General features: G+C 33.4%; 1 protein-coding gene across 11 annotated transcripts in view; it reads left to right on the top strand.

The window, feature by feature from the left end:
* The window catches only part of Nlg1 (Neuroligin 1), a 239,577-nt gene that overhangs the window by 124,776 nt on the left and 88,464 nt on the right, over window positions 1-26,337 (top strand). For all 11 annotated transcript variants that reach the window (XM_073964119.1, XM_073964099.1, XM_073964145.1 and 8 more), the window contains exons 6-7: window positions 12,244-12,375; window positions 24,605-24,772. In XM_073964119.1, coding sequence (XP_073820220.1) covers window positions 12,244-12,375; window positions 24,605-24,772 — 300 coding nt within the window. The remainder of the gene's footprint in view (window positions 1-12,243; window positions 12,376-24,604; window positions 24,773-26,337) is intronic.

Here is a 26,337-nt window from a genome sequence, read left to right as displayed (position 1 = left end):
GTTGCTATTTATTTGCATGTACGATTTAAATTTGTTAAAATTAGTTGAACATTTGATGGAAATTAATATCACCGTTTTTAATGGTTTACTTTTATATCGAACATGTGTTTTAATATTAATAACGCGTGAGTGAATTGGTAATATTCAGATGGGTGGTCGCTATTTTAGATGAATATTTCTGTATTGGACGTGTCATCCATGTGCCTTTTAGGATCTTTAGAATCAAAGACTTTGTATAATGAAACATGAGAATTTAAAGTCAAACTTATGATGCCTGATGTCTATGATAGAGAATGTTATGACTCTTATTTTTTATTGGCATATGCAATTGTCATAATTAAATTGTCCACTGAAGCTGTATAATCCAGTAGTTGACCCAATAAACTGGCAGAATTCAAAGAGAAGAGTGTGAGCAGTAAGTAGTCTGTTGTGCAAACGTAATAAAGCTCCATTCAAACCGCCATTTGGAGCATTTCTTCCAGAGCTTTGGTGTAGATTTGAACGTTGAAGTTCTGACTCCCGTCATTGGTTGATACAAAACATTTCACATAAGCCGCACTAAGAATAGAATTCCAACCCCTTCTGTTTCTTGGTTTCATTCATTCCAATTTTAAATATTACGCTTTTCGATATCGTTGATAACATACTCATTCTAATGGAGTCTTGGCCTTCCCGCTCTGCGTTCTGCCAAGGTATTCATTTTACAAACACATGAGATTCTGTCTAATTTTTATTACGTACGGTAAAAAACTATTTCACGACAAAACAATGAGCAATGAAATCTGTTTGCTTTTTGAAATCGATTAAATAAGGTTTACACCGCTGAAACCACTAATATCCTTTTGGACTAACGTCACCTTTAATTTTCTCTGTTAATTTGCATAAAGAATAGTTAAGATACAGCAGAAAGCAAATTGTTTTTTATTTATTACAGTGTTTTTACAGTGTTTTATTTAACTTGCCTTGGTGTGTGTTAAGTTCAAATCTGGTAACTCATTTTTAACACGGTTGCAGTTGACCAATCGAACTAAAACTTTGCACACTTCTCAGATTTGGATGACAATACACGAATATGAAATCAAAACCAATATTGGTCCATTTTTACATTGCTTTACAGTGTTTTATCTAATTTGCTTTTCAAATCTGGTAACTCATTTTTCACACAGTTGAAGTTGACCAACCGAACTTAAAATTTGCACACATTTCAGATTTGGATGACAATACATGAATATGAAATCAAAACCAACATTGGTCTATTCTTACAGTGTTTTTACGGTGTCTAACTTAACCCACTTTTCAAATCTGTTAACTGATTTTTAAAACGGTTGCAGTTGACCAATCGAAGTAAAACTTTGCACACTTTTCAGATTTAGATGACAATACATGAATATGAAACCAAAGCAAATATGGGTCCATTGTTTCCTATAGCCCCCATATAACGGTACCACCCGATTTCTGGTATTTTGCTTTTCAAATCTGGTAACTCGTTTTTCACGCAGCTGCAGGTGACCAATCGTACTTAAACTTTGCACACTTTTCAGATTTGGATGACAATACATGAATATGAAATCAAAACTAATATTGGTCCATTCTTACAGTGTTTTTACGGTGTCTAACTTGACCTCCTTTTAAAATCTGGTAACTGATTTTTAGCACGGTTGCAGTTGACCAATCGAACTAACACTTTGCACATTTTTCAGATTTAGATGACAATACATGAATATAAAACCAAAACCAATATGGGTCCATTTTTTCCTATAGTCTATATATAACGGTACCACCCGACTTCTGGTATTTTGAGGATTTTGTCTTCATTTTTAGCCCGAATTTGCTTTAACTTGGCATTTGGAGTTGTCAATAGTCCAGGAACTTCCCCACTAAAAATTGTGGACGTGGGTCAAGGTTTAATATACAGTGGCGGCCATATAATTAAGAACGACATCGTATTAAACAGTATTTGACTTGCTACGTTCCAAATATTTGAATATTTATATGGAACAAAATTTGTAAATAAAGTACACGGTAAGCACTTTCAAATAAAGCCAAAACATGCTTTAATTCTCCCTCGTTTATACGAAAGAAACCACGATTTATTAAAATAGTCATAAACCGACCTGGCCACATAATTAAGAACGATATAAGTAAAGGTTACTTTAAGGTATTTTTCATACACAATATGTGAATATATCGTTATGTATTTTAGAAATCGGTTACTTTGATTCATTTTTAGTATCAAATGTCCTTCAATGGTACATATTATTGCGTCTAAGTTTGATAATAAGGGCATACCTAACGTTTTCAAAAATTTGCCCATAATGTGACGAATTTATTTTATTTTTGGGATCTAAAGCCACAGTTTTGGCTTCCTCTCATTCCCTCGATGACGCTCTAAATGATACCCTGTGATTGTCGTTCCATAGTCGGCGCTTACTTACCCTTAAATTGGCTTTTATCCCACTTCTTTGACTTCTTTACGAGGAAATTGTCTGGGAAATAGTCTCGTATGAGCCATTTCCACCTTATAAATCGGCAGGATTGTTGTTTGCAGATAGTAGACAGGAAATAAAAAAATAATTTCGTTTTGTACAAAAAATTGGCCTAACGGTACACCGAACAAAAATGAAAGGTTTAATATTTTGAAAGATTTCATTGCACAATGTCTTTGTTGGTGTGGTAGGCATAGTTATGTAAGACTTTTTAATCAATGAAGCTCATAATTATATCAAAACCAGTCAAATCAATAATTTTTATGGATGAAAATACAATTTTTGTATAAATTAATGTCTGATGTACATACACAACATTATTGTGGAATTCGAGCATTCAAAACATTATGTTAATTAATGTTATATTCGGTGTGGAATTCTTCCAATTTTTGTATAGACCTTATATAATTGTTTCATTTCCTGTCTACTACCTTCAGACAAAAATCCTACCGCTTTATAAGGTGGAAATGGCTCTTACGAAACTATTTCCCAGACAATTCCCTCGTAAAGAAGTCAAAGAAGTGGGATAAAAGCCAATTTAAGGGTAAGTAAGCGCCGACTATGGAACGACAATCACAGGGTATCGTTTAGAGCGTCATCGAGGGAATGAGAGGAAGCCAAAACTGTGGCTTTAGATCCCAAAAATAATATAAATTCGTCAAATTATGGGTAAATTTTGGAAAACGTTATGTATGCCCTAATTATCAAACTTAGACGCAATAATATGTACCATTGAAGGACATTTGATACTACAAATGAATCAAAGTAACCGATTTCTAAAATACATAACGATATATTCACATATTGTGTATGAAAAATACCTTAAAGTAACCTTTACTTATATCGTTCTTAATTATGTGGCCAGGTCGATTTATGACTATTTTAATAAATCGTGGTTTCTTTCGTATAAACGAGGGAGAATTAAAACATGTTTTGGCTTTGTTTGAAAGTGCTTTCCGTGTACTTTATTTACAAATTTTGTTCCATATAAATATTCAAATATTTGGAACGTAGCAAGTCAAATACTTTTTAATACGATGTCGTTCTTAATTATATGGCCGCCACTGTAGCATCCATATAACTGTACCACCCAATTTCAAGCTTTTTAATCTACATTTTCTGCTCAAATGGACTGTAATTCGGCGTTTGGGGATCTCAGTGGTCAAAAAATGTATTTACTAAAAAGTTAAAAATAAAAAATAATTTAAAAAAATTAAGTTTCAGTGTTTTATTTAGAAATGCACTTAAAACTAAAAAATAATTTGTCGCTTAGCCTCAATAAATATATTCTTTCTCATGATAGAATCTCTCAAATAAAACGCTTGCCGTTTAATTTTGCCACCATTCATAATTTAAATGCAAGCGTTTTATTTGAGAGATTCCATCATGAGAAAGAATATATTTATTGAGGCTAAGCGACAAATTATTTTTTAGTTTTAAGTGCATTTCTAAATAAAACACTGAAACTTAATTTTTTTTAAATTATTTTTTATTTAATTAATTTATTCAAATAGATTGTAAATAAAAATATCTCCAGAACTTTCAAAACTTGACATAATAGAAGCACAAAAATGTCATTTGCTGTTGGTGCATGTAAATTTTTCGCCAAAATCTGTCCAAAAATACTCTAAACGCAAAAACTCGATAAAAATGTGTAGAAAATTTGACTTTTTTCAAAAAATATTTTTTCAATTTTTTCGCAGTTTTTTTTTTAGGTTTTATCCTTTTCTGCCATTAGACGATTCCGAATTGGTGCGAATTGTCAAAATCTGTTCAGCCGTTCTTGAGTTATAAGCGTAGTAACTAACATCATCCTTTTTTATATATATTTTATTATAATACAGCAACCTATTTCAAACGCCTTTCTATTGTAATAGAATGTGAAGGAAAACCAACTTATTTCAACGCTTTATAAAATTGTCATATGACTCAAATTGCTGGTATCCCTTTATACCATTTCTGGTCTCTTCTATAAATATCAACTTTACCATAATATTAGCTTAAAATGGCCTTGATAATTCATTACATTTCTTATCTATATACACACATACATACACATGTAAGCATATCTGTAAACTTTACAACATGTAAAATATACGAACCACCATCTTTTCTTAAACTAAGCCTTGGTATTTACAATATTGTAAAACCTTGAATAAGGCTGAATAATGTGTTTTTTCATAAATTGTAAGTAAGTGTTTTTAACTAACAATTGTTTTGCTTGAAAAAAATATTCTGTTTTTTTCTATATTTAACATAAACATTAACTAAATCCCTTTGGGCCATGGCATTATTAATTCAAAATAATATTTTACCTTGGTTGGTTGTTGTTGTTTTTTTCACGTAGAAAAATATAAACCTCTATAATCTTTGGTTCTTTTACCCAAACTTATGTTGCGGCAAATGTCCAAAAGAAATCTTATTATGAAAGTTATATATTTACCTAAGACATCAATTTTGCAAATAATATTTCAAACAAGATTTTTTTCATTATTGTAAAAGCTCCTTACGAGGTGGACTGGCTTCAGTCTAATGGTTTTATCTGTGCAACAGGCTAACGTGATATGAAACAGATACAGGGCACCACGACAAGGTACTTAGATTTCTTTTATACCGTCAAGGTATAAAACTATATTATGTAGAAAAAGAAGGAGATGCGGAGGATTGAACAGAAAAGTGACAGTTGAATAGCGTAGTCACAAACAAACACACGTTCGTACAATACCGTTGATGGTTTTATAACAAAATCATTAGGTAGAGTATTTCACATTTTGAAGGTACTATATACGTTGTAATGTTCATTCCTTGTTGTTGTTGTCAAAAATTGCTGCTATACAATATCTTCAATGCTCACACACATACTCAACTATAACAGGTCTTCAAGTGGCTGCACGTTGCACATTGTTGCCGAATGAAGCTATGAAGCTAAACATTTATACCATAAATCACACTTGACTGCATTAACTTTTTGAGGATGACAAAATATGCTGGAAAATACATAAATCTGAATGCCTTCATTCTCCTTTTGACCTTACACGCTCATGTCTTTGAACACTTATAAAGGTTGTTGTTGTTGTTGCTGACGTATTTATTGCAATTTAAAATATAAAAACGTATGTTGCAGCTGTATTTTTAAATTTTTAATCTTTATTCTGGAATATATTCTATACATATAATTTTCTATGCTTCAGCCTTTTGAGCTGGACAAGAACACATACATACATATATGGGAACACATACATCCATATATGTAACACTTTTAGCATCCCTACACATACTTTTTTTCAAATTGTTATTGAGCAAAATGTTGCTCTAAGTAAAATGAATGTACTTGAAAAACTTAGTAAAACGATTCAAGTCACTCAGAATTAAGCAATAAATCTTCGTAACAGTGGAACTTCAAGAGAACATTTTTCTACGAGAAAATTTAAAGTTTCGAAAAATATTTTTCTAACCAGAATACGAGAGTAAAAAGTATCACAATATTCGGTATTAGTGGATATATGTTTTTAACAGTGGTTCGGAGTCGAGGTATTTTTGGATCGACTCCGACTCCAGACCAATGTTTTTCACGACTCCGGCTCCAACTTCGACTCTGGATAGACTACGAGGGTATATTCGTATACCGCCAAAAATGAATAAAATGTGCACAAATTTTCAACTTTTAAAGTATATTTGGGCCCTTATCGGCTAATCTGTTGGTTGTTCCTAACATATTCTTTAAAAAGGACATTCGTTCGAATATAACACTCTACTACAGAACATAAATACGAAAAAAATATACTTATTTTGAAGATAGTACAGATAGTGTAGAGTATGCCGCAAAAAATGCCAAGTCGATTGGAGCAAAATTGGCCGAGTTATGACCATTCAAAATGAGGATCCCGTTGTGTTTTGAGTGCAGTTTCCTTGAAAAAATTCATTTAAAATGCGTTTTTTTTTTGCCTGGACAACTAGGGATAACCCCTTAATGGATGGCACCAAATTAAAAAGCCCAATAAAAACTCTTTTTCATGCTTTTTTTCCAAGAAAACTTGGAAATATTGTGATGATATTTTCAGATAAATATCTGCTTACAGTGACTGCAAAATTTTTTCAAAAGTTCTGAAAAATAAAAACATTAAAAGCTTTTTGCGCGGAAGTTTTTTTATGGAATCACTTTATAATTAGGAATTTATGTAGTCTTAGGTAAAAACTCATCAAAATATCATACAGGGATACGAGGTTGTAAAAAAGTCACAACCCCAATGGTAAATTTCAGCACACATGGCTAGTGTAAACTTCCCCTAGGCCTGCTCATCTGTCTCCTAATTTTTTTTTAGAACACCGCCAATCCAGGTCCCTGAATTTTTGAGTTTGGACACAAAGGAATGAGACCAGATAACTGAAAGATTTACGAACGAACATATTTACATTGCTACAACAATAACTGTTCAGCTGGTAGTCCATCGGATCCTGCTGTCTCTACCAAGTTGTTGTTGTTGTTGTCCTTACCTCACTCTGTAGCAACTGGACATTAAATTAGAAACTTCCCTTTTGTTTCTGTGGGATTTTCCTTATATCTATTACATGATACCAATAGCTTGATAATTCTATAATTAGATCTTGCCATAACTGTGTATATAACGTTAAATATATTACATATTGATATTGAATATAGTAGCCCTGGACAATTTTATAGAATTGTTTTTAATGGTGTCAGGTAGATTTTAGTCAACGCACCAATGTGCTATCTTTACACATAACAGATGTCGGCCATAAATAGAAAGGGTCGGTAATAAAATAGTGTATGTTTCTTATCACCCGCAACGCAGTGTGTGCGTGGTGTGCATGATGTATTTATGTACACAGCGTACATTACTAAATGTATTGTCTGTGTGTGTTAGTTTTAAGAGTTGTAAATATTTTGTAGAATAGTAAATAAAATTTGAGTTTCTTTCGAACCATCGAAGAATATACATCACCCGCGTGTTTTCGTTCTTGGGTTTTTCCTTAGGTTTTCTTGGGCTGCATTGTAGTGATGAGGCTAGGAGTCGCCTCATCAAGCCCTATATTCTGCATCAGTCCACGTAGCACAGTGTTTCCGAATCGTTTTTCCTATTCAAAATTCTGTAACTTTTGCACGCCAGGAGATATTTTCATATTTCATATTAATTTTTTTGTTCGACAGATAACACAAACAGCTGTCCAATGCATTTAAAACATTCAAATTGCAGAGGAATTCAAGGTCAAAGTTAAAATTTTTATTTTAATTAATTAATTCTCTTTCGAGTTGAGCTTTCATGACCTAAGAGATACATTGAAAAATTAGGAGTCTACCCACGCATCCAACCATTACGCTACGTTTCACGGGTGGTTAAGCCGATCTTCAGGCGTATTAGGATGTTGTGTGTGTGTGTGGCAAAGCTTGGTAACTAGTATATATATTGCACTTCATTAGATAAATGCATATCCGAAATTATGTCAGTTAATTGAAACTCCAAACTTTTCCTATAGTCCTGCTTGGTAATCCCATTTTTCAATGTTCACAAATACTATGGTATGTTTTATTCCTACGTCATTAGTAATTGCTCTTCTATATCAGAAGATTTTTGATCATCTATTATTGTCTACTAGAGTTTTGACAAGTTGATGGTGGTTCAGAACGCTAAGACGCCGGCAACCTTGACACTTAGTTGTCGGAGACCCAGGTTCGAATCCCAGCCTGGCTCATGCTGAAATTATTTTATTTTTGCCTTATTAAGGCGAAGGTCATTTATAGTGAATTTTTATTTTAAATAATTAATTCTCTTTCGAGTTGAGCTTTCATGACCTAAGAGATACATTAAAAAATTAGGAGTCTACCGAAGTCCCACGCATCCAACCATTACGCTACGTTTCACGGGTGGTTAAACCAATCTTCAGGCAGAGGAATTCAAGGTCAAAGTTAAAATTTTGAGTTTTTTTATATTTTGCATCTAAATATAAGTGTTTTTAAGTTTTTCATATGTTCCAATCTATTCAAAAAGGTCAAACACCAAAAACTAAACCATAAACAAATATGATTGTGTTCCCTAATAGTTATAGTCCACTAAATTTGGAATTTCACTAAAATTTAGTACCACTTCTTGTAAATGCTACGGTAATTTATTGAATCGGTTCAAAAAGTCAACAATGAACACAATATATGTTTTAGTTTCCGAGAAATATATATGGTAATATTCAAAAAAGTTTTACAATCGTTGAAGTTGAGCTTTAACCTTTAATAAATCGCGAACTGTAAATATATTTTATTAAATATGAATATATTTCTGTTGATTCAAGTGTTTTAGCCACGATCTGATAATATGGGCCATAAAATATAATTTACGTGGTAAAAATGTGTTGCAGTAAACAAGTTTTTTTGTGTTCTTTCTTGATTTCTGGCCAAACCACGCCACATTCAGACCTGTGCTCAAAGAATCAATTAATTAATACCCATGGGAAACATGGTTCGATATAAACACTGCATCCCACTAAAATCGATGCTGACATTTTGAAGTTTTGATTTCGGCGTTTTTTGAATTTTTCTTATAATTAGAGGGCGCAACCGGATAATGACATAAACAATTCATACGATTGTAGGACTCCTGATTCCACGTCGTTTGATGTATATCTTATGTATATCAGTGTGCGCTGTACAGCTTCCTAGTAATAGGAGTCCAAAGACGAAAATTTAGTGCGTACATTTTCTTAAAAAACCAATTTTTTGCTTTAAAATTTACAACTGTCATGTAGTTAGCCTTGAACCCCGCGTGAATTTAGTTTTTTACGCGCCGGATCTAATGAGTGCTTCCGCGTTCGAATCCATCCTTGAGTATAGGAAAATATGCAAAAATATGTTGATAATTCCGCGAATTAAAACGCGATTTTCTTTGAAATTTTTTACATAAATGGAATCCTTTAGACGCGATTATAATATTTGCCAAAAGGGCTTGTCATAAATTACTGAGGTTCAGGAATAATATTCACATTTAACTCAAAAAAGAATGTCGTGGCACATCGACGGTTCTTGACGAATCTGTTTAAAATTTGTTATATTGACCCATTTTTAAATGGGCGGTCACTGAAATCGGATGCGCCTTACAAGCATACGTAAATCGCGAAATTTTTATCCATTTGAAGGTTTTTTGAATGATAAGATGCAACTGACGGCACATCTGGGCCGCTGATTGAAACATAGATAAATGCATACATATTGATAGAGTTGCACTCGGTGTATCCGAAAAGCGCATTCGCCTTAACTGATTTTAAAAGATTCGCGAATATTTTTGTGTTTTTTCTTTGGTTGTAATTTCAATATTATTCTCTACTTTTTAAATCTATTGATTACCATAGAAAGCTAATATACTTTCACGATGACAAACTATTTTCCTTGTAAAAGTTTTATCAAAATACTTCAGGTTTTGTATGAAAATTTAGCGAAATAGTAGACTAATTCCCAAAAAAATCTCCCATTTTTCGTATTAAATCATTGGTAGGCAACATATTTTTCTATTGCATACTTTAGGGGATGTCATTGTGTGAGTGCTATAGCAAAATATAAGCAAAACAAAAAATATATTTTTGGAATAATATTCCAACACACGTTTTTGTCTTCTGTTGTTGCTGTAATATGCAAGTTATAAACTCAATCTTTATAATTTTGGTCTCACATTTTTCGACGCGTTGTCTAGATTCTGCACGTATTTTTAATTTATTTTTTAGAGAGTTTTATAGACTTTGAGTAAGAATAAATAAAATTTACTCCAAGGTTCCTTCGGTATGTTTTATTTTCCGCGAAAATAAAAATAAATTTAGCAAATATTTAAGCATCTACGGATAGATATCAAATCCTGTTCACGATTTATATATACATTTTCTTGTTACAACACAAAGGGTATTTTTAAATATTTTTTCTTTATAAGGTAATAAAACCCCCCTACCTTCCAATAGTTAGAACTAACTTTTTTGGTTTCCTTAAATTCAATATGTTTACTATCGAATCCACTATGGAAATTGACAATCGTTGACGACAAAAAACTGAGGTTTTGGATATGAAAATCGATTTCGGAACCACCGTGCGTTTCAGGGCTGGTGAAAAATAGTGTTGGAATGATTTTTAAGAATTTAGCTTTCTTAAAATTGTCGCTATTCTTTTATACTTCGGATAACCAAGGAGCATATTAGTAGAATAATGTGCTTGAAATACTTGTGGAGTCGTTAACCTTAGGGGTTCTTTTGTTTTTGTTTTTTTTTTTTCATAGTAGTGTGCTAGTAACCCAAGGTCTAAATCTGTTAATTTTTTGTGAGTCACACTTTTTAGACTTGTGGCAGTTACTTATGTGACACCACGCAGAAAGCAGTGCCCACTTGGAAAAAGAGAGAAGAAGTTACTGGGTATTTTATAAGCATTTCGTCGCCAACTGGGACTAATGGTGATGTACCAATAATGAAATAAGGGTACCAATAATGAAATAATTTTTGTTGTATCCCTTGTTGGCAATTTTATATTGACACAAGTAATTAAATTTAGTCCTATTATTTGTATTAACTATTATTTTAATTACCTTGTTTACATCTGTCTTCGGTAAACAATTTTTTTTCGTTACTAAATATACTGAATTTAGTTCGTTGGTTAAGTTTTTATATATAATAAAAATATGTTTAATTGTATTTTAACGCCAACATAACAAAGTTTTATTTTTTCATAAATATTCATTACCAATACACTTTTAAAGAAAAACTACAGATGCCCAATTTACAAAGTGAATAATTTAATTTATTTGAATAATTTACAAATTGTTTCACGTTAGCCGAAGTCCATACTATAGTAATTTCATGAATAAAATGTCATGCTTTTGCATAAAAACACATAATTTCATGAAACCAGCGTAGACACTTTCATGTGTTCGTCTTATATGTTCTGGCAATTTTATTTTCAAGTTTCTTTTGCTTCCTGTTATTTTTTAGGGAAATTACTGTAGTGTGGATTTCGACTAAGATGCATACATAGATACACATGTATGCGTTTACGAAGGACGGATCCGAATATATTTTTAAACTTATAGAATAATGGCTTTAAAAAGGGTTGAACATTTTGGGCCCCATTATTTACGCAGAACCAATGAAATACCCAAACAAGTTATAATTACATACATATAAATCATGGAAAAAGTTCCACTGTACCACAGCATTGTAAAAACATCATCTAACTATCCATTAAGGAGAAGGAGGTCTTAGTCCTTGTTGCTACACTTGCAACAAGTACCATTGCTTTTTATGAGGACAAGGACTAACTGACAAAACCTAAAGCATTTAAAACATTTTAAATAATTAAAAATCCTCTTTGTCTGGCTGTATATGTGTGTGCGTGTGGGTGTAATTCCTTTTCATTTTTAGCCACAAACAAAGCAAAGAAAAATTGGCAACAAAAATAAAAAGAAATGTAATAAAAATCCCTATTAGCCTACATATGTACATGTGTGTATGTTGACAAATGTCACATTTATAAATATACGTACTAACATACATACGTATGTATGTAAGTATGAATGTGTCTGGATGTGTAAAATTCAACAATGCAACACATAGGCAGGTACATATGTATGTACTTACGTATTTATATTGTACATACATGATATTGTTGTTAGCTTTTATTTTTGTTATTTGCCATTTTTATTATTAGAGTAATTCTTTTCTGTGAAAACGAAATCTTTTAACACACATCTCAATATATATACTTTGTATTTCTTTGCAGCTATCAGGACATTATGAAGATACCAACATCTTTGTCACAATTTTCAACTTCATTGGGTCCCATTGTCGATGGTCATGTTATACCCAATCAACCCTATAAAGTAATGGGCCAATACACAGAACACTTTAGTCGGTATGTATGATTTTTCTTTTACTTTTTTCTGTTGTTGGAATTTGTTTGTTTTGTCTGTGGTTATTGTTGTCACAGCCACGTTTGGCAAAGCTTTTGGCCATTACTTTAATGCCTTTAAATTTATGTTCTGGTGTAAAGAGGGGAAAAAACAAACAAATCCACTGCAACATTTTTGGTTATTTATATTGAAAACACACCAACAGTTTTGTATCTTAAATACTCTAAGAATTAGCTTAAGTTAAAAATTATGTGGATTGTAGTCAATTTTCGAAAATAAAAATCAACGATTATTGTTACAACGGCTTACGGCAATTGTTTGCCATTTAAAATGTTTTAAAATGTCTGATAACGGGAAGCAGGTGATTGAAATAAAAAAGAAAGGTAACATTCCCCTTTTCAAATTTGATTTGGAAAAGTACTGATCATTATCAGGAGGAGATTTTACTTTCGAAATTATTGTAGGAATTAATGGCCAAAAATTAAGGTTTTAACAATGTTATCAAACTCTGAATAAGTGTGCGTCACATATTTGCCTCATCGAGACAACACGCCGATTACTGGATCCAAAAGTTGATTGGCTCCGTGTAACAATTGAGGTAAAAATTTGTGTTTCTCGTGGTCACTAATCCAATCTAGAGGTTCGAAGAAAAATGATTTTCATATATTGACTTTATTCTACAACACATGTCCCATCATAGATGATATTGCCTACCCGCTAGAGGCCTAAAAATGCTATATATTAAAAAGTTTTGTACAATTTTCGAAATTTCCTTTGGGTCACATCCACATAAAAATTACTGCAAGAAATTTAAAGAATTTTGCAATTATACAGCAAACCTGTCATCTACACTGGCCATTAGCAATTGAAAAGCAAACGTTAAAAGCCGTTATGTCTTGAGATGCACGCACAAACGTCCTTGAAAGCACAGCAAGTTCTAATTAAAACGGAAATGACGTTTCCGAAACTATCTTCTATTTATTTTAGAAGCATATTCTGTTTAAAACACAATGAATGATGGACGAATGGCAAAGAGAAAGGAAGAATAGCCAATGAAATCACTAACGAGAGGAAGTGAAGTACAGAAAATCACTGACTTAAATGCAATAAATTACAAAAGTTAATGATTTCGCATTTTCCGCATCTAATTTAATACGAGCAATAGTTCTGAATACTGGTTTGGTTCAATTAAGAAAATTAGGAAACGACAGTTACTAAAACCAAAACATTAAATATAACTAAATATTTGCCACAACCTATTAGTTTTAATGGCAAATTGTTTTATATATATCAAAGTTGAAAACACTCCATTTATTTTTCACTCAAGTATGTCTAATTGGGTTCAGCATTTCAGACTACATCTGCATATATCCAAATGTAGAATAAATTCCATTAAAATCCCCCTTTGCTTCACACAAGTAAGCATAATTGACCACGTTCGTTTGGCCCTAAGTAGAAGAATGTGAATAATTTTTCGCATCCCAAATACATTTTGCACACAAAGACGAATTCCAATTCAATTTTAACAATCACAACATGAAGAATGTTGCGCGACATCACGTTTGAACAAAGGTTTTTATTGCATTTCCTTTGATGTTTCCGTTTGTTGCCATGATGTTTGAAGTCGTCACAGAGTTGCAGAAATTTTTTAACCTCTCATCTGGATATGGGTGAGTGGCACATAACTAACATTTAACACATTAATGGAAGGGGGAGAAACATGTCCCTCATTTACAGCAAAAAGCACAATTTCATTCATTAATGTGAATATAAAAATGGGTCAAACGGAAAAAAACAGTGACTTCATGGAATTGAAATGATAATGGTATGGAAGGAAATTTTCAATGTTTTCGTGAAGAGAAATGCTAAAGAGAAGGATGGTTATCATTGAATTTTAGTAACAAATATAAAAAATTGGATATGCGTATCATTCCTACAAAACAAGTAAACTTTTTGTACCCTCCACCATAAAATATTCTGAACTAAAATGGAATATTTATTTTCTTTTTGGTCCGCAATTTTAGTGGATATATTAAAACTGTTTTCAATCGGTCGGCACCATTACAGATAGTTCCGTCAAACATTTTAGCTAAAATACTCAAAATACCGAAAATCGTTAGGTACGGTTAATGAGGGATATACTAAAACATGGGCTTTTGTTCACAGTTTTTAGTGGACATGTTTTGTGATCACTAGGAAATCAACTCTCAAATTACTGGTAGTTCGGTTGAAAATTCTATCAAAAAAACCCCGAACGTCAATTAAAGGTAGTTCTGTCTAAAATTGTAGGTAAAATCCGCCAAATTCCAAAAATCGGGAGGAACCGTTATATGGGGGATATACCAAAACGTGGACCTTTGCTGACAATTTTTGGAGACGATGTTTTTTGACCACTGGGAACCCCAAACGTCAATCTACAGGTGGTTCGGTTAAAATCCTCAAAATACCGAAAAACGGGAGGTACCGATATAGGGGTTTGCTTTACCAAAACATCGACCTATGTTGAAAATTTTTGGTGGTGTCGTTTTGTGGCCCCTGGGAACCCCAAACGTCAAATTACAGGTAGTCCGGTCAACAAATTTAGCTAAGATCCCCAAAATACCGAAAATCGGGAGTACCGTTATATAGGGGCCATACCAAAAAATTGACCTACGTTGACGGTTTTTGGTAGAGATTTTTTTATGACCGCTAAAAACCTCAAATATCAAATTACAGCTAGTTTGATAAAAAATTGTAATTGGTTTACATATGCGGCTACGAGAGTTTTTAGGTGTTTCGGTTGAATTCGCATTTAAACGAATTCATCAGTCACACTTATTCTTGAGCTCGAGTCGTCATAAAATTGGGGAAGAGTTCTTTGATTCAATGCAAAGAACTAAGAGAACTGATGAGTCCAAGTGGCGTTGGACGAAACTAGTATTCTCTGCCATCCCCAAAAGTTATCAATTTTAACTATACCCACTTTAAACTTGTTGTTTTTAAATTTGAAAACAACAAATATGAGATTAAGCTTGACTTGCACACAAATAGTAAGTAAATTGTAGCTAAGATCTTCAAAATACTGAAAATCTGGAGGTACCGTTATAAGGAGGCTATACCAAAACATGGACCTATTAGTTTTTGGTGGAGATATTTTGTGACCACTAAGAACCTCAAATGTCAAATTACAGCTAAGTTGGTAAAAAATACCAGCTAAAATCCTCAAAATACCGAAAATCGGGAGGTATATATACAAACCAAGGAGGTATATATACCAAAACGTCAGCCGATATTGCCCATCTTCGAACTTGCTCTGCTTATGGAAAGAAGACAATCGGGTGCAAAAATATAGCGCTCTAGCTCAATTATTGTGAACGCTAGAGTGATGTCAAGAGACGGACATGGCTATATCGACTCAGAATTTTATCCTGATCAAAAATGTATATATTTTATAGGGTCGCAAATGTATATTTCTATGCGTTACAAAACTTAATATAGCCTTGATACTATTTTGGAGGGTATACAAATAATATGGTTGGCTTTGTATTGTTGGACTACAGAATAATATATGTTATGTGTTTATTTCAGGTCGAGTCCATATTTTGTTGCTTCAATATGTGAAGAACAAAATGTTTAACAGTGGGTAGTGAAACTGATTACTACACGCAAAAAAACGGCCTCTCTAACATATGTCCCAAACTTATTTTGCAGCAAACATAATATATGTTTGGGTCTGCAAACAAATATATGTTTTGGTGCAAAGATATTTATGTTTGGGTGCAAACAAAGATATGTTTGGGTGGAAACAATTTTATTTTTGGGTGCAAACATTTTATATGTTTGGGTGCAAAAAAGTACAAACCCAAAAGGCACATAAAAAACAAACACATGCACCAGTGGGCGAGAGCAATGGAGCGTAAAATTCAATGTAAAACACTTTCAAATGTGTGCTCACTTGCTCTCAGTAAGAACTCACTGGCTATCTCTATAGTATACACACAAATGTTGAGGTTGTTTATTGAAAGGCAAAAGAACAACAAACACATATGTACATACAAAATTGCAAAGAAATACATAACACACTTTAATAAAAGAAAAACTGATTGAAATAATTTGTAAATAGTCACGCTTTTAAAAAGGAAAAATATATAGAAACGTAGTTGAACGCTTCTCCTTAGTTGTGAAATAAAACAAATTGTCCCCATAGTTGAAATCATTAGCGGGGAATCGGCATCTAGAATCAAATGATTATGTAATGTATTAAATAAATATGGATATGCCATATTTCAAATATACATAAGTATGTATGTAATTACCAATATTAAATGCGATTTCTTCCTTGTCCAATAAAATAATTCCATTCAACTTTCCGATTCAATTATAAAATGTATTGGGCATTTAATTAACTAAAAAGCACAATTTCTTAAAGAAAACACAAAACACTGATTTATTCACTCACTTTACCGTCTTGACTCTACAAAGGCATCTTAAACACTGAAGAAGGAAAAACAAGTGAGCCAAGGCTATAGTCGGGTCGGGGCCGACTATGTGATATCCTACACCACTACCCCTGTTCATAAGCTTTTGACTAATAAAATTCAAAATATTAAAATTGGGATAGCCTAGCGCCTTTGCTCTGAATGTCTACATTAACACAGGTCAATTTTTTTGAAACGCATTTAAGTGCATCGACAGTACAACCCAAATAAAAAATGGAAAAGTGGGATGTATGCCAACCATCAATAGGCTTCTTTCTGTGTTAGACCCCCATCAACCCCCAAAAATTTCGTGAGGATCCCATCAAAATTTCGTAGTGTGATTGCACAAAAATGGAAAAAGGGATGCATTACCGACTATTGCGATATCTTTGTTGTTTGACCACCTATGACAACCTACTTCACATCGTTGTAAAGGCGATATTTTCTACTTTCCTTGCCAGGTTTTGCTTTCGATATACCTCCTACAGAAGGGAGATATTAACTTTGAAATAAAACGTTGGCCTTTTTTCCAAATATTTTTGTTTGTCACATTCCGACCCCTGAATAATATCCGACCATTATCAAAAATCAAAAGGTTTTTTCCTCTGTGGGACCCCCAATAACACCCAAAATTTCCAACCTACAACCTACGTAACATCGTTGCAAAGGTGATATTTTCTACTTTCATCAGCAGGTTTTGCTTTTGATATACCTCTTTTAGAAACAGAGATATTCGCTTTGAAATAAAACGTTGACTTTTTCTCCAAATAAGTTTTTTCCCATTCCGACCTCTGAATATTATCCGACCATCACCAAAATCTTTCTCTGTAGGATCCCCATTAGCCCCCAAAATTTCGTGACGATCCGATTAAAATTGCGACCTGTATCGTGATTACAAGAAAATGAAAAAATGGGATGTATTGCCGACTATTGTGATATCTCCGTTATGTGGCCACCTACTCCAACCTACTTTGCATCACTGTAAAGATGGGATTTTCTACTTTCATAGTCAGACTTTGTTTTTGGAAGATCCCCAACCGAAGCTGTGGTATTCGTCATTATTATTAAAATCGCAAAAATAAAAAGTTGGGTTCTATTAGCGGCTATTGCGATATATTCGTTGTTTGATCACCTGCTTTACATCATTAGAAAGGCGATATTTTCTACTTTCATGGCCAGGTTCTGCTTTTGGTATACCCCATATTGAAGCTGAGATATTCGCTTTGGAAAAAAACGTTGTCTTTTTCTCCAAATAAGTTTTTTGCCCATTACGACCCCTAATTATTATCCGACCATCACCAAAATCAATAAGCTTCTTCATCTGTGTGACCCCCATTAACCCTCAAAATTTCGTGACGATCCGATCAAAATTTAGACCTGTAGCGTGATTTCCAAAAAAGTGGAAAAATGGGATGTATTACCTACTATTGCGATATCTCCGTTATTTGGTCACCTACGCCGACCTAGTTTACATTATTGTAAAGATGGGATCTTCTACTTTCACAGCCAGCCTTTGCTTTTGGAAAGTCCCCAACCAAAGCTGTGATATTCGTCATTATAATTAAAATTGCAAAAATTAAAATTTGGGTTTTATTTACATCATTAGAAAGGCGATATTTTCTACTTTTATTTTGCTTTTGGTATACCCCGTATAGAAGCTGAGATATTCGCTTTGAAAAAAAAACTTTGTCTTTTTATCCACATACGTTTTTTGCCCATTCCGACCCCTAAATATTATCCGACCATCACTAAAATCAATAGGCTTCTTCCCCTCCGGGACCCCCATCAACATCCAAAATTTCATGACGATCCGATCAAAATTGCGACCTGTAGCGTGATTACAAGGTTTAGATGGACAGACGGACAGACGGACAGACGGACGGACGGACGGACTGACGGACGGACACACATAGCCAGATCGACTCAGCTCGTCGAGACATTCATTTTGTTATATATAAGTATGGGTCTACGACCATTATTTCGATGCGTTACAAACTTTTTGGCCAAAACCAACTTATAATACCCTCCCCACATAGTGGTGTAGGGTATAAAAATATAATTAATATCATTTCTTCTTTTCTTCTTCGCCTGCTAAGTTGGTTAACAACAAGAAAACAAGAAACACACGAGTTTGACGCATACACGCCATCAAAACACCAAAGCCCCCTTCTTCACTTCTACGTCTTCTATTATACAATACACATAACTCTTTATTATAAAACAGCATTCCACAGCAGCGACAGCACTGTTTTTACTCTCGTTGACAAACATCATCTCTCCAACCATGAAAAAAATGTTCTAACATAAAAAAATATGTTTTACCCAAACATATCAAATTGAGATATGTTACAAAATGTTGCAAAAATATATTCGTTTGGACCCAAACATATTATGTTTGGATCCAAACATATATTTGTTTGCAACCGGTCCCAAACATATATTTGTTTGGATCCAAACATATTCTAACAAAAATTTTTCTGCGTGTGCGAGCGGAGACAGAGAAGACTATTGTTTCGGAAGCAGCCAAACTTCCTCATCAGTTCCCATAACCGCTGACTCTGTTTCGATAAACATCCGAGAGAAAATTCAGAATCCTCATATTCTTTTCAATTAGGTTATGTATGTATGATTTCAATTACGTTATGTATGTCCGATTTCGATGAAATTCTTAATGCTGGATTTTTTTGCGCTATTGTCTTCTTTGGTATGAGCTTCCTGACAGTATTACACTACCTTTTACGGATTTTTGAGTTGTCAGCACGGACGAGCACCGAAAAAATCGTAATTTCTTAGATTACCTCGAACTCAAAGATGTCTTCTATTGCTCCGATGATGATGATAATATTTTCAAATCCGTTGGTAAAGAACGACACCAGCAAGTGTATTATATATTCTTTAATTTATTCGGGCCAGAATTTTCGTGCCAGGAATTTTATTCAAAATAAATGTGGTTCATCGGACTTGATGTTTATTTTCCTCACTTCACTATGGTTTCAAATCGATTTCTCGTGGCCAAAACTATTTTTTATGAAAAAGTACATATTTTTGCATGAAAAATATTTGTTTTTGTGTGTTATTTTTAGATTAGATAATTAAAGAAATATCTTAATAATATAAAATTATAAAAATATAAAATTATTGTTTTATGTCATGCTATATACACTCCCTCCCATCTGAATAGGTTGCGCATTTTTTCTTTTTATATGTTAAGGTCTCTTCAGTTGTGTTTGGATTAATATATAGTTTTTGAGAGCATATAAATACCGGCCTTGCCATATTTGCGGACAATATGCCTATTTTTGTAAAAATTTACAAAAAGTTGCTCAAAAAGTGGACATTAGGTATATTACCCAGTTTTTTGCTTTAATTTAGTAGAATGGAAAATTTATGTAAATACAAAGCCTTTATTAGGAACGTGGGTTCAACACTGAAACTGTAAAAGGTGTACAAGAACTTTCATATAATATTTCTTCCTCCTACAAAGACTTTTTGTAATACTGCGTTAAATGACTTAATGGTATCATAAGACCCATTCTAATCTAAAATTTTCTGGGAAAATATCAGATTTGTGTCATTTTGTATGTAAGTACTTAAATGATGGCTTGTTTTTTTGCTGCGTTCTGATTTAACGCAGAACAGAATATGTGAGCATTCATTGATTGTTTACCATCATTTATTTCATTTATTTGTTCAGAGTCAGAGATTAGGGAGGGGTTCTGTCGATTGCACATTCATTTGGAAATTTATTTTAAGTCAGTAGGAAAATTTTCTTCGAAAATAGTTCAACATCCAATTTCGACAAAATTGTCCATAAAATATGCGACATCTTAGCCTTATACTACTTAGCCGAGCATATTTGGAAACTTTCGGAGTCATCTTTACATCCAATTTTATCGTTGAAAATTTCTTTATTTGATATTCTGTTTCTTGTTGCAGCCAAAAGTCAAAAATTTGTGAATTTGGTAAAGAAATGTAATCTGTAAAAAATATATCCCGTAAAGAACACAAAAGAGCACCCTGTCCTCTTAAATTTATTAACTACAGACTTCAAAGTAAATTCGAATTTTTTATAGAGGTGACACGTGTGAACAAAATTATTTAGGGCTGGAACAAAATTTGAATTAAAAAAATTAATTACAATTTAATAAGCTTCTATAAATGCATTGATAACATATTATTTCTATACAATTTTTATTTAAAATTTTTTAAAGATTTAAACGACACACTACCATTTTTCTTTTCCATATTTTACTTATAAACATTTTTATTTCTGTTTTTGCGATATTTTAAAAACAGAAACTATGAAAAATATTGGCCACGAGACTTTGATACCAACTAAGTAACAAATATTAACTTTGACTGCATATATTTATAACGGTAAATACAAATTTTCAAAATCAAACTTTATTGTCATTTTTTGTGTGTGTTGACTTTTATATGACAACGAAAAAATAAAAAAAGATAATGTCAAAAAATTTACTTTTGGCCAAAGAATTCGCATCTGAAACAATAGTGCACTGGCCGGTTTAGAGTGTTAGATAGTTTACAAAAACCTCTCCTTAATATATATTTTTTGTTCATTCTAGGAGGATTAACAGACGATAAAACCAAGCTCAACAAACATTTTGAGGCCACACAGCACAGTTTGTGGTGTGTTTGGATACAAATCAGAAGTTCGCTGGTTCAAATCCAGCAAAGAGCAACAAAAAAATGTGCAGTGCATTTAAATTGAACATAAATTCACCCTAACTGTTCTAAAAATAGAACACATGTTTTTATACCTTCCACCATATTATGGAGGGTTAATAAATTTGTTTTTCGGTTTGTAACGCATTGATATAATAATTGGCGACGATATAAAGTATATATATTCTTGATGAGGATAAAATTCTAAGTCGATATAGCCATAGCGTCTGCTGTAATCACTCTACCTTCTGCAATAATTGAGCTAGAGTATCTTCTTTCCATTGGCAGGTCAATTTCGAAGATAGGCTATATCGGAGGATCTTAGCTACATTTTTGGACCGAACTACCTACAATTTAAAATTTGAGGTTCCCAGTGACCACAAAAATTCTCCGGTATAACCGCCATATAACGATACCTCCCAATTTTCTGTATTTTGAGGATTACAGCAACCATTTTTAAAGGAAGTACCGGAACTTTGACGTTTGAGGTTCCCAGTGGTCTCCAAACTCCTCCCCCAAAAATGTTAAACATAAGTCCATGTTTCGGTTTAGTATAAATGTAATTTTACATTTGAGGTTCCCAGTGGTCACAAAACTTATCCTCCAAAAATTGTCAACAATTGGTACTTCACGATTTTCGTAATTTTGAGGGTTCAACTACAATGTTTAACCGAACTAACCATAATTTGCCATTTGAGTTTACAAGTGGTCACAAAATTTATCCAGCAAAAATTTTATTTTAATATTTTAATTAGCCCCCATATAACCGTACACCCCGATTTTCGGTATTTTGAGAATTTTAGCTACATTTTCGACCGAACTACCTGTAATTTGATATTTTAGGTTCCCAGTAGTCACGAAATATCTCCACCAAAAATGTTTAACATAGATCTATGGTTTGGTATAGTCCCCATTTAATGGTACCTCATGATTTTCGGTATTTTGATTATTTTAGCTACAAATTTTAACCAAACTAGCTGTAGTTTACCACTGGAGATTCACAGTGGTCAAAAATGCCTCCATCAAAAATTATCAACATAGGCCCATATTTTGGTATAGACCCACTATAAAGGTGCCTCCAGATTTTTGGTAGTTTTAAGATTTCAGCTACATTGTATTTTTTGACGAATTTGTTGTGATTTCACATTTGAAGCTCTTATTAGTCACAACATTTTTCCAACAAAAGTTGTCAATATAGGTCCATGTTTTGGAATAAGTTCCATATAACGGTACCTCCCGATTTTCGGTATTTTGGAAACATTTTTGACGGAACTACTCGAAATTTGGCATTTGAGGTTTTCTGTAGTCACGGAACTTCCCAACCTGATTTTCGATATTTTGAGGGTCTTAGCTACATTGTTTGTGGAACTAGCCGTCATTTGGCAATCGAGGTTCTCTACAGTCACAAAACATATCAACCAAAAATTTTCAATATAGGTCCATACTTGTGACGAAATCCGTTTCAGACAATTTGGAGATGATTTAGCCATGTCCGTCCTTCAGTCTGTCTGTCTGGCTGCAGCGCACTCCTTCCGGCACCTTCCCCACAAATGTTCGGAAGATTTGGGCGCACGATAATTCCTGAAGGGAGTAACCGATTTGGTCCATACTTTACACATCGTGAAGTTTCTACCGAACTTAGATGAGGTTCCAATATGGACTCAATCGGTCCTCTCCTTCGGGTACTTCCCACACAAAATTTTGGAAAGGTTTAGTTTAGTTTGATTTTTGTTGTAGCAACTTGTATTCATAGCCCCTATACGGCGGTACAAGTTTAATCAGGGGCAAGTCCATATTTCCTGAGAAAATAGCCTGAAAATTGCAAAAATAACCCCTATGATACCGTGTGTAGCGGTTGGAGCACACGATAGCTCTCGAACGGATCTGCCGATTGGGTCTAAACTTTGGCCTTCGTAATATTTTGTCCAAGCTTAGTTTAAGTTCAAAGATAAGCCATATCGGAAACATTTACGCACAATAAATTTTGATGAGAGTAACCGATTTGGTCAAAATTTTACACATCCAAATACATCTACCAGTTATTGATCAAGTTTGAATATGGACTATATTTGTCCACTCTTTCGGGTACCTCCCACACAAAATTTCTGATAAGTTCACATTAAGACCAGCTCTCGAATTTTGTAGAAGCAACTTGCATTCGCTGCCTCAGTTACGACGGTAAAAACTTTTTCAGGGGCAAGTCCATACTCCTTGAGAAATCAGCCCGAAAGGTGTAAAAACCCCGTATGGCACCATATGTAGTGGCTGGAGAGCACTATAATTCTCGAACTGATCAACAGATTTGGTCCAAACTTTGGTCTGTTCGAAGATCCTTTGGAAATTCATACCGATGCTGTTCGTTGTGGTTCGATCTGTCCGTAGATGAAAGTTTCAATTCACATAGGCTGAGGGTATATCTCTGCCGGCAAAGCCGAATGATACTTTTTTACTTGTTAGATTTGATTAGATAATTTAGATATCCATTTTCAAAAAATGTTTGCACCTTAAATTGTGTACAGGAAAGGAAACTAGTTATTTAGTTAAGAATATTTTATGGCTAGTGGCCATAGAATAACCACTGGGCATAGAATAACTTAGTGCGACATACACTTACTAACAGTAAATATTTATCAAAGTATTTATTACTACCCAAAAATAATATAAAACTTTTTATGTGGTAACGGGGAGCTGTTGCTGGGTGCAAATGCCCAAATTTGGAATCATCCAAAAAAGATTCGGAGGCTTCTCAGCCACAAACGTTATTATTTTTCTGGAACCGGATATATCCACACATTTGTTGGTATGAAAAATTTACACATTTGAAAGTTTACGTTGACATATTACAATTCCATAGAAATATTCCAAATTAAACAACCCATTTGAATGTTCCCTTTGTGCGCAGATGAAACATTTCATTTATTTCTATTTACCAGCCAGCCGTATGCTGGTATGGGGATAAAAAGGTTACATGACTTTAACATTTACGCTTCACATAAACTTGTTCAGCTTGTGTTTAATTTTCACGCAATTTTTCTATATTTTTTCTGTTTTTCTTCTTATCCATCTTCTGCTTTTATTTCCCTTTTAGCTATGATTTATTATTTGGAATAACTGAGTCGGAATCGTATCATACACTAGGTGCTGTGGCTCTGGATGAAGGATTACGTGAAAATGAACGCGATAATTTATTGCGTTTCTATATGCAAAGCCGTTTTGATGTTCGACCGGATCTGGCATTGGCGGCCACACTCAAGAAGTAAGTACATATATACATACGTCTAAATGTAAGCAAATTTCTGTACTGAGTAATTGCATGGGTTGTGTAAGAAGGGTGTAGGCTAAATTTCTATTTGTATGACGCCTACTTTCAATTTATGATACCATAATTCATTCATATTGTGTAAATATTGGGGTGGATATGGGACAATGTAACCAATTTGTTTAGGTTCGAAAGAAGATTGTAAAATGCGTGCATATGTTGATTTTATGACAAACAAAGGATATTCTGCAATAAGACTATGCTTTATTTTCATTTAGAAAAATATATATATTGGAGTTTAGAAAAATAGAAAATATTAAATGCAATAATTAACCCAGATTTTAGCTTTTTTAAACTTAGCATGCTGATGAATATTTTCCACCTTTATGTGATTTATTCTTTCACATCTTTGTTAAGATTTCTTGTTTTTCTTTATTTTTCTGTTACCCCGGCTGATAACAAATTATTTTCCTCTGCGTTTCAACTTATCTGCAGGCACATACTTGAGATGGGCGTTACTGGGTCACCGTTGTACGTGTCATAACAATTTAAGATCATTTTTACCACCTTATCGTTATAGGTATACAAGTGGGTGTGTATCGTGCATGGAAGTTGTGTGTATGTACATACATCAGTAGGACAACATGTGTTTGTGTAGCAAATAATTTATCATTATTTTGCGAGACAAAAGGATTTGTGGCAATTATATTTCTATAGTGCACCGGTAGTTATATTTTTGATGCCAGTTGCATTTCTTCCTCTTATTCTATTATAAATGCAAGCATCATAAACAGTTTGCAGAATCAGCAGTAGCAACAAAAACAACACACCGAGAAAATGAAGCAGCATCACATCTAAATTATACATTACAGCTTTCCATTTACTGTTGAAAATTATAGTAATTTGAGTTGAAAAGGATTGCAATGACGTTTTTAAATTTTAATTACTTTGCAAAGCATAAATGCTCAAGTAGCTCTTTGTGCGTGTTCGACTGTGTATGTGTATGTGTGAGTGTTTGTATGATTTTATATTGGTATGTGTGGATATGCATTCATGGGTATTCAAACATACAACATAAATTGTTATTATTGTGACAAAAAAGTGAGCATAGGCTATAGTCGAGATGGAGCCGACTATGTGATTCCCTACACCACTACCCCTGTGCATAAGCTTTTTACTCGTAAACATTTGTTTTAGGGAGATACTAAAGTTTTCACCTATCTAGCTTTTTAATATCAAATGATTTAATTTTATATTTGACTACTGTCGACATCTACTTGGTACTGATTGAAAGCTTTGCTGGTCTTCTTGATTAGCAATAAAAATTCTATACATTATAAATTGGTATATCCCAGCGTCTTTTCCAACATCACAAGCATTTCACCATATTTGGTAACGCAATTGGGAACATTTTAAAGCTCAGAATGTTGAAACGCATCCAACCAAAGGTGAGATGCTCGTCAGCCTATGTGACTTAAAACTTTCATATACAGTGAAATCGAATGTATTTAGGGTCTTTTCAGAATTTTGAGACCCTTTTTGAACATTTGAACTTTCAGACA

Source organism: Musca autumnalis, unplaced genomic scaffold, assembly GCF_047663935.1.
Source record: "Musca autumnalis isolate F117 unplaced genomic scaffold, ASM4766393v1 scaffold_1, whole genome shotgun sequence".
Lineage (NCBI taxonomy): Eukaryota > Metazoa > Arthropoda > Insecta > Diptera > Muscidae > Musca > Musca autumnalis.
The sequence above is the reverse complement of the archived record's forward strand: the minus strand, read 5'-3'. Positions and strand labels throughout refer to the sequence as shown.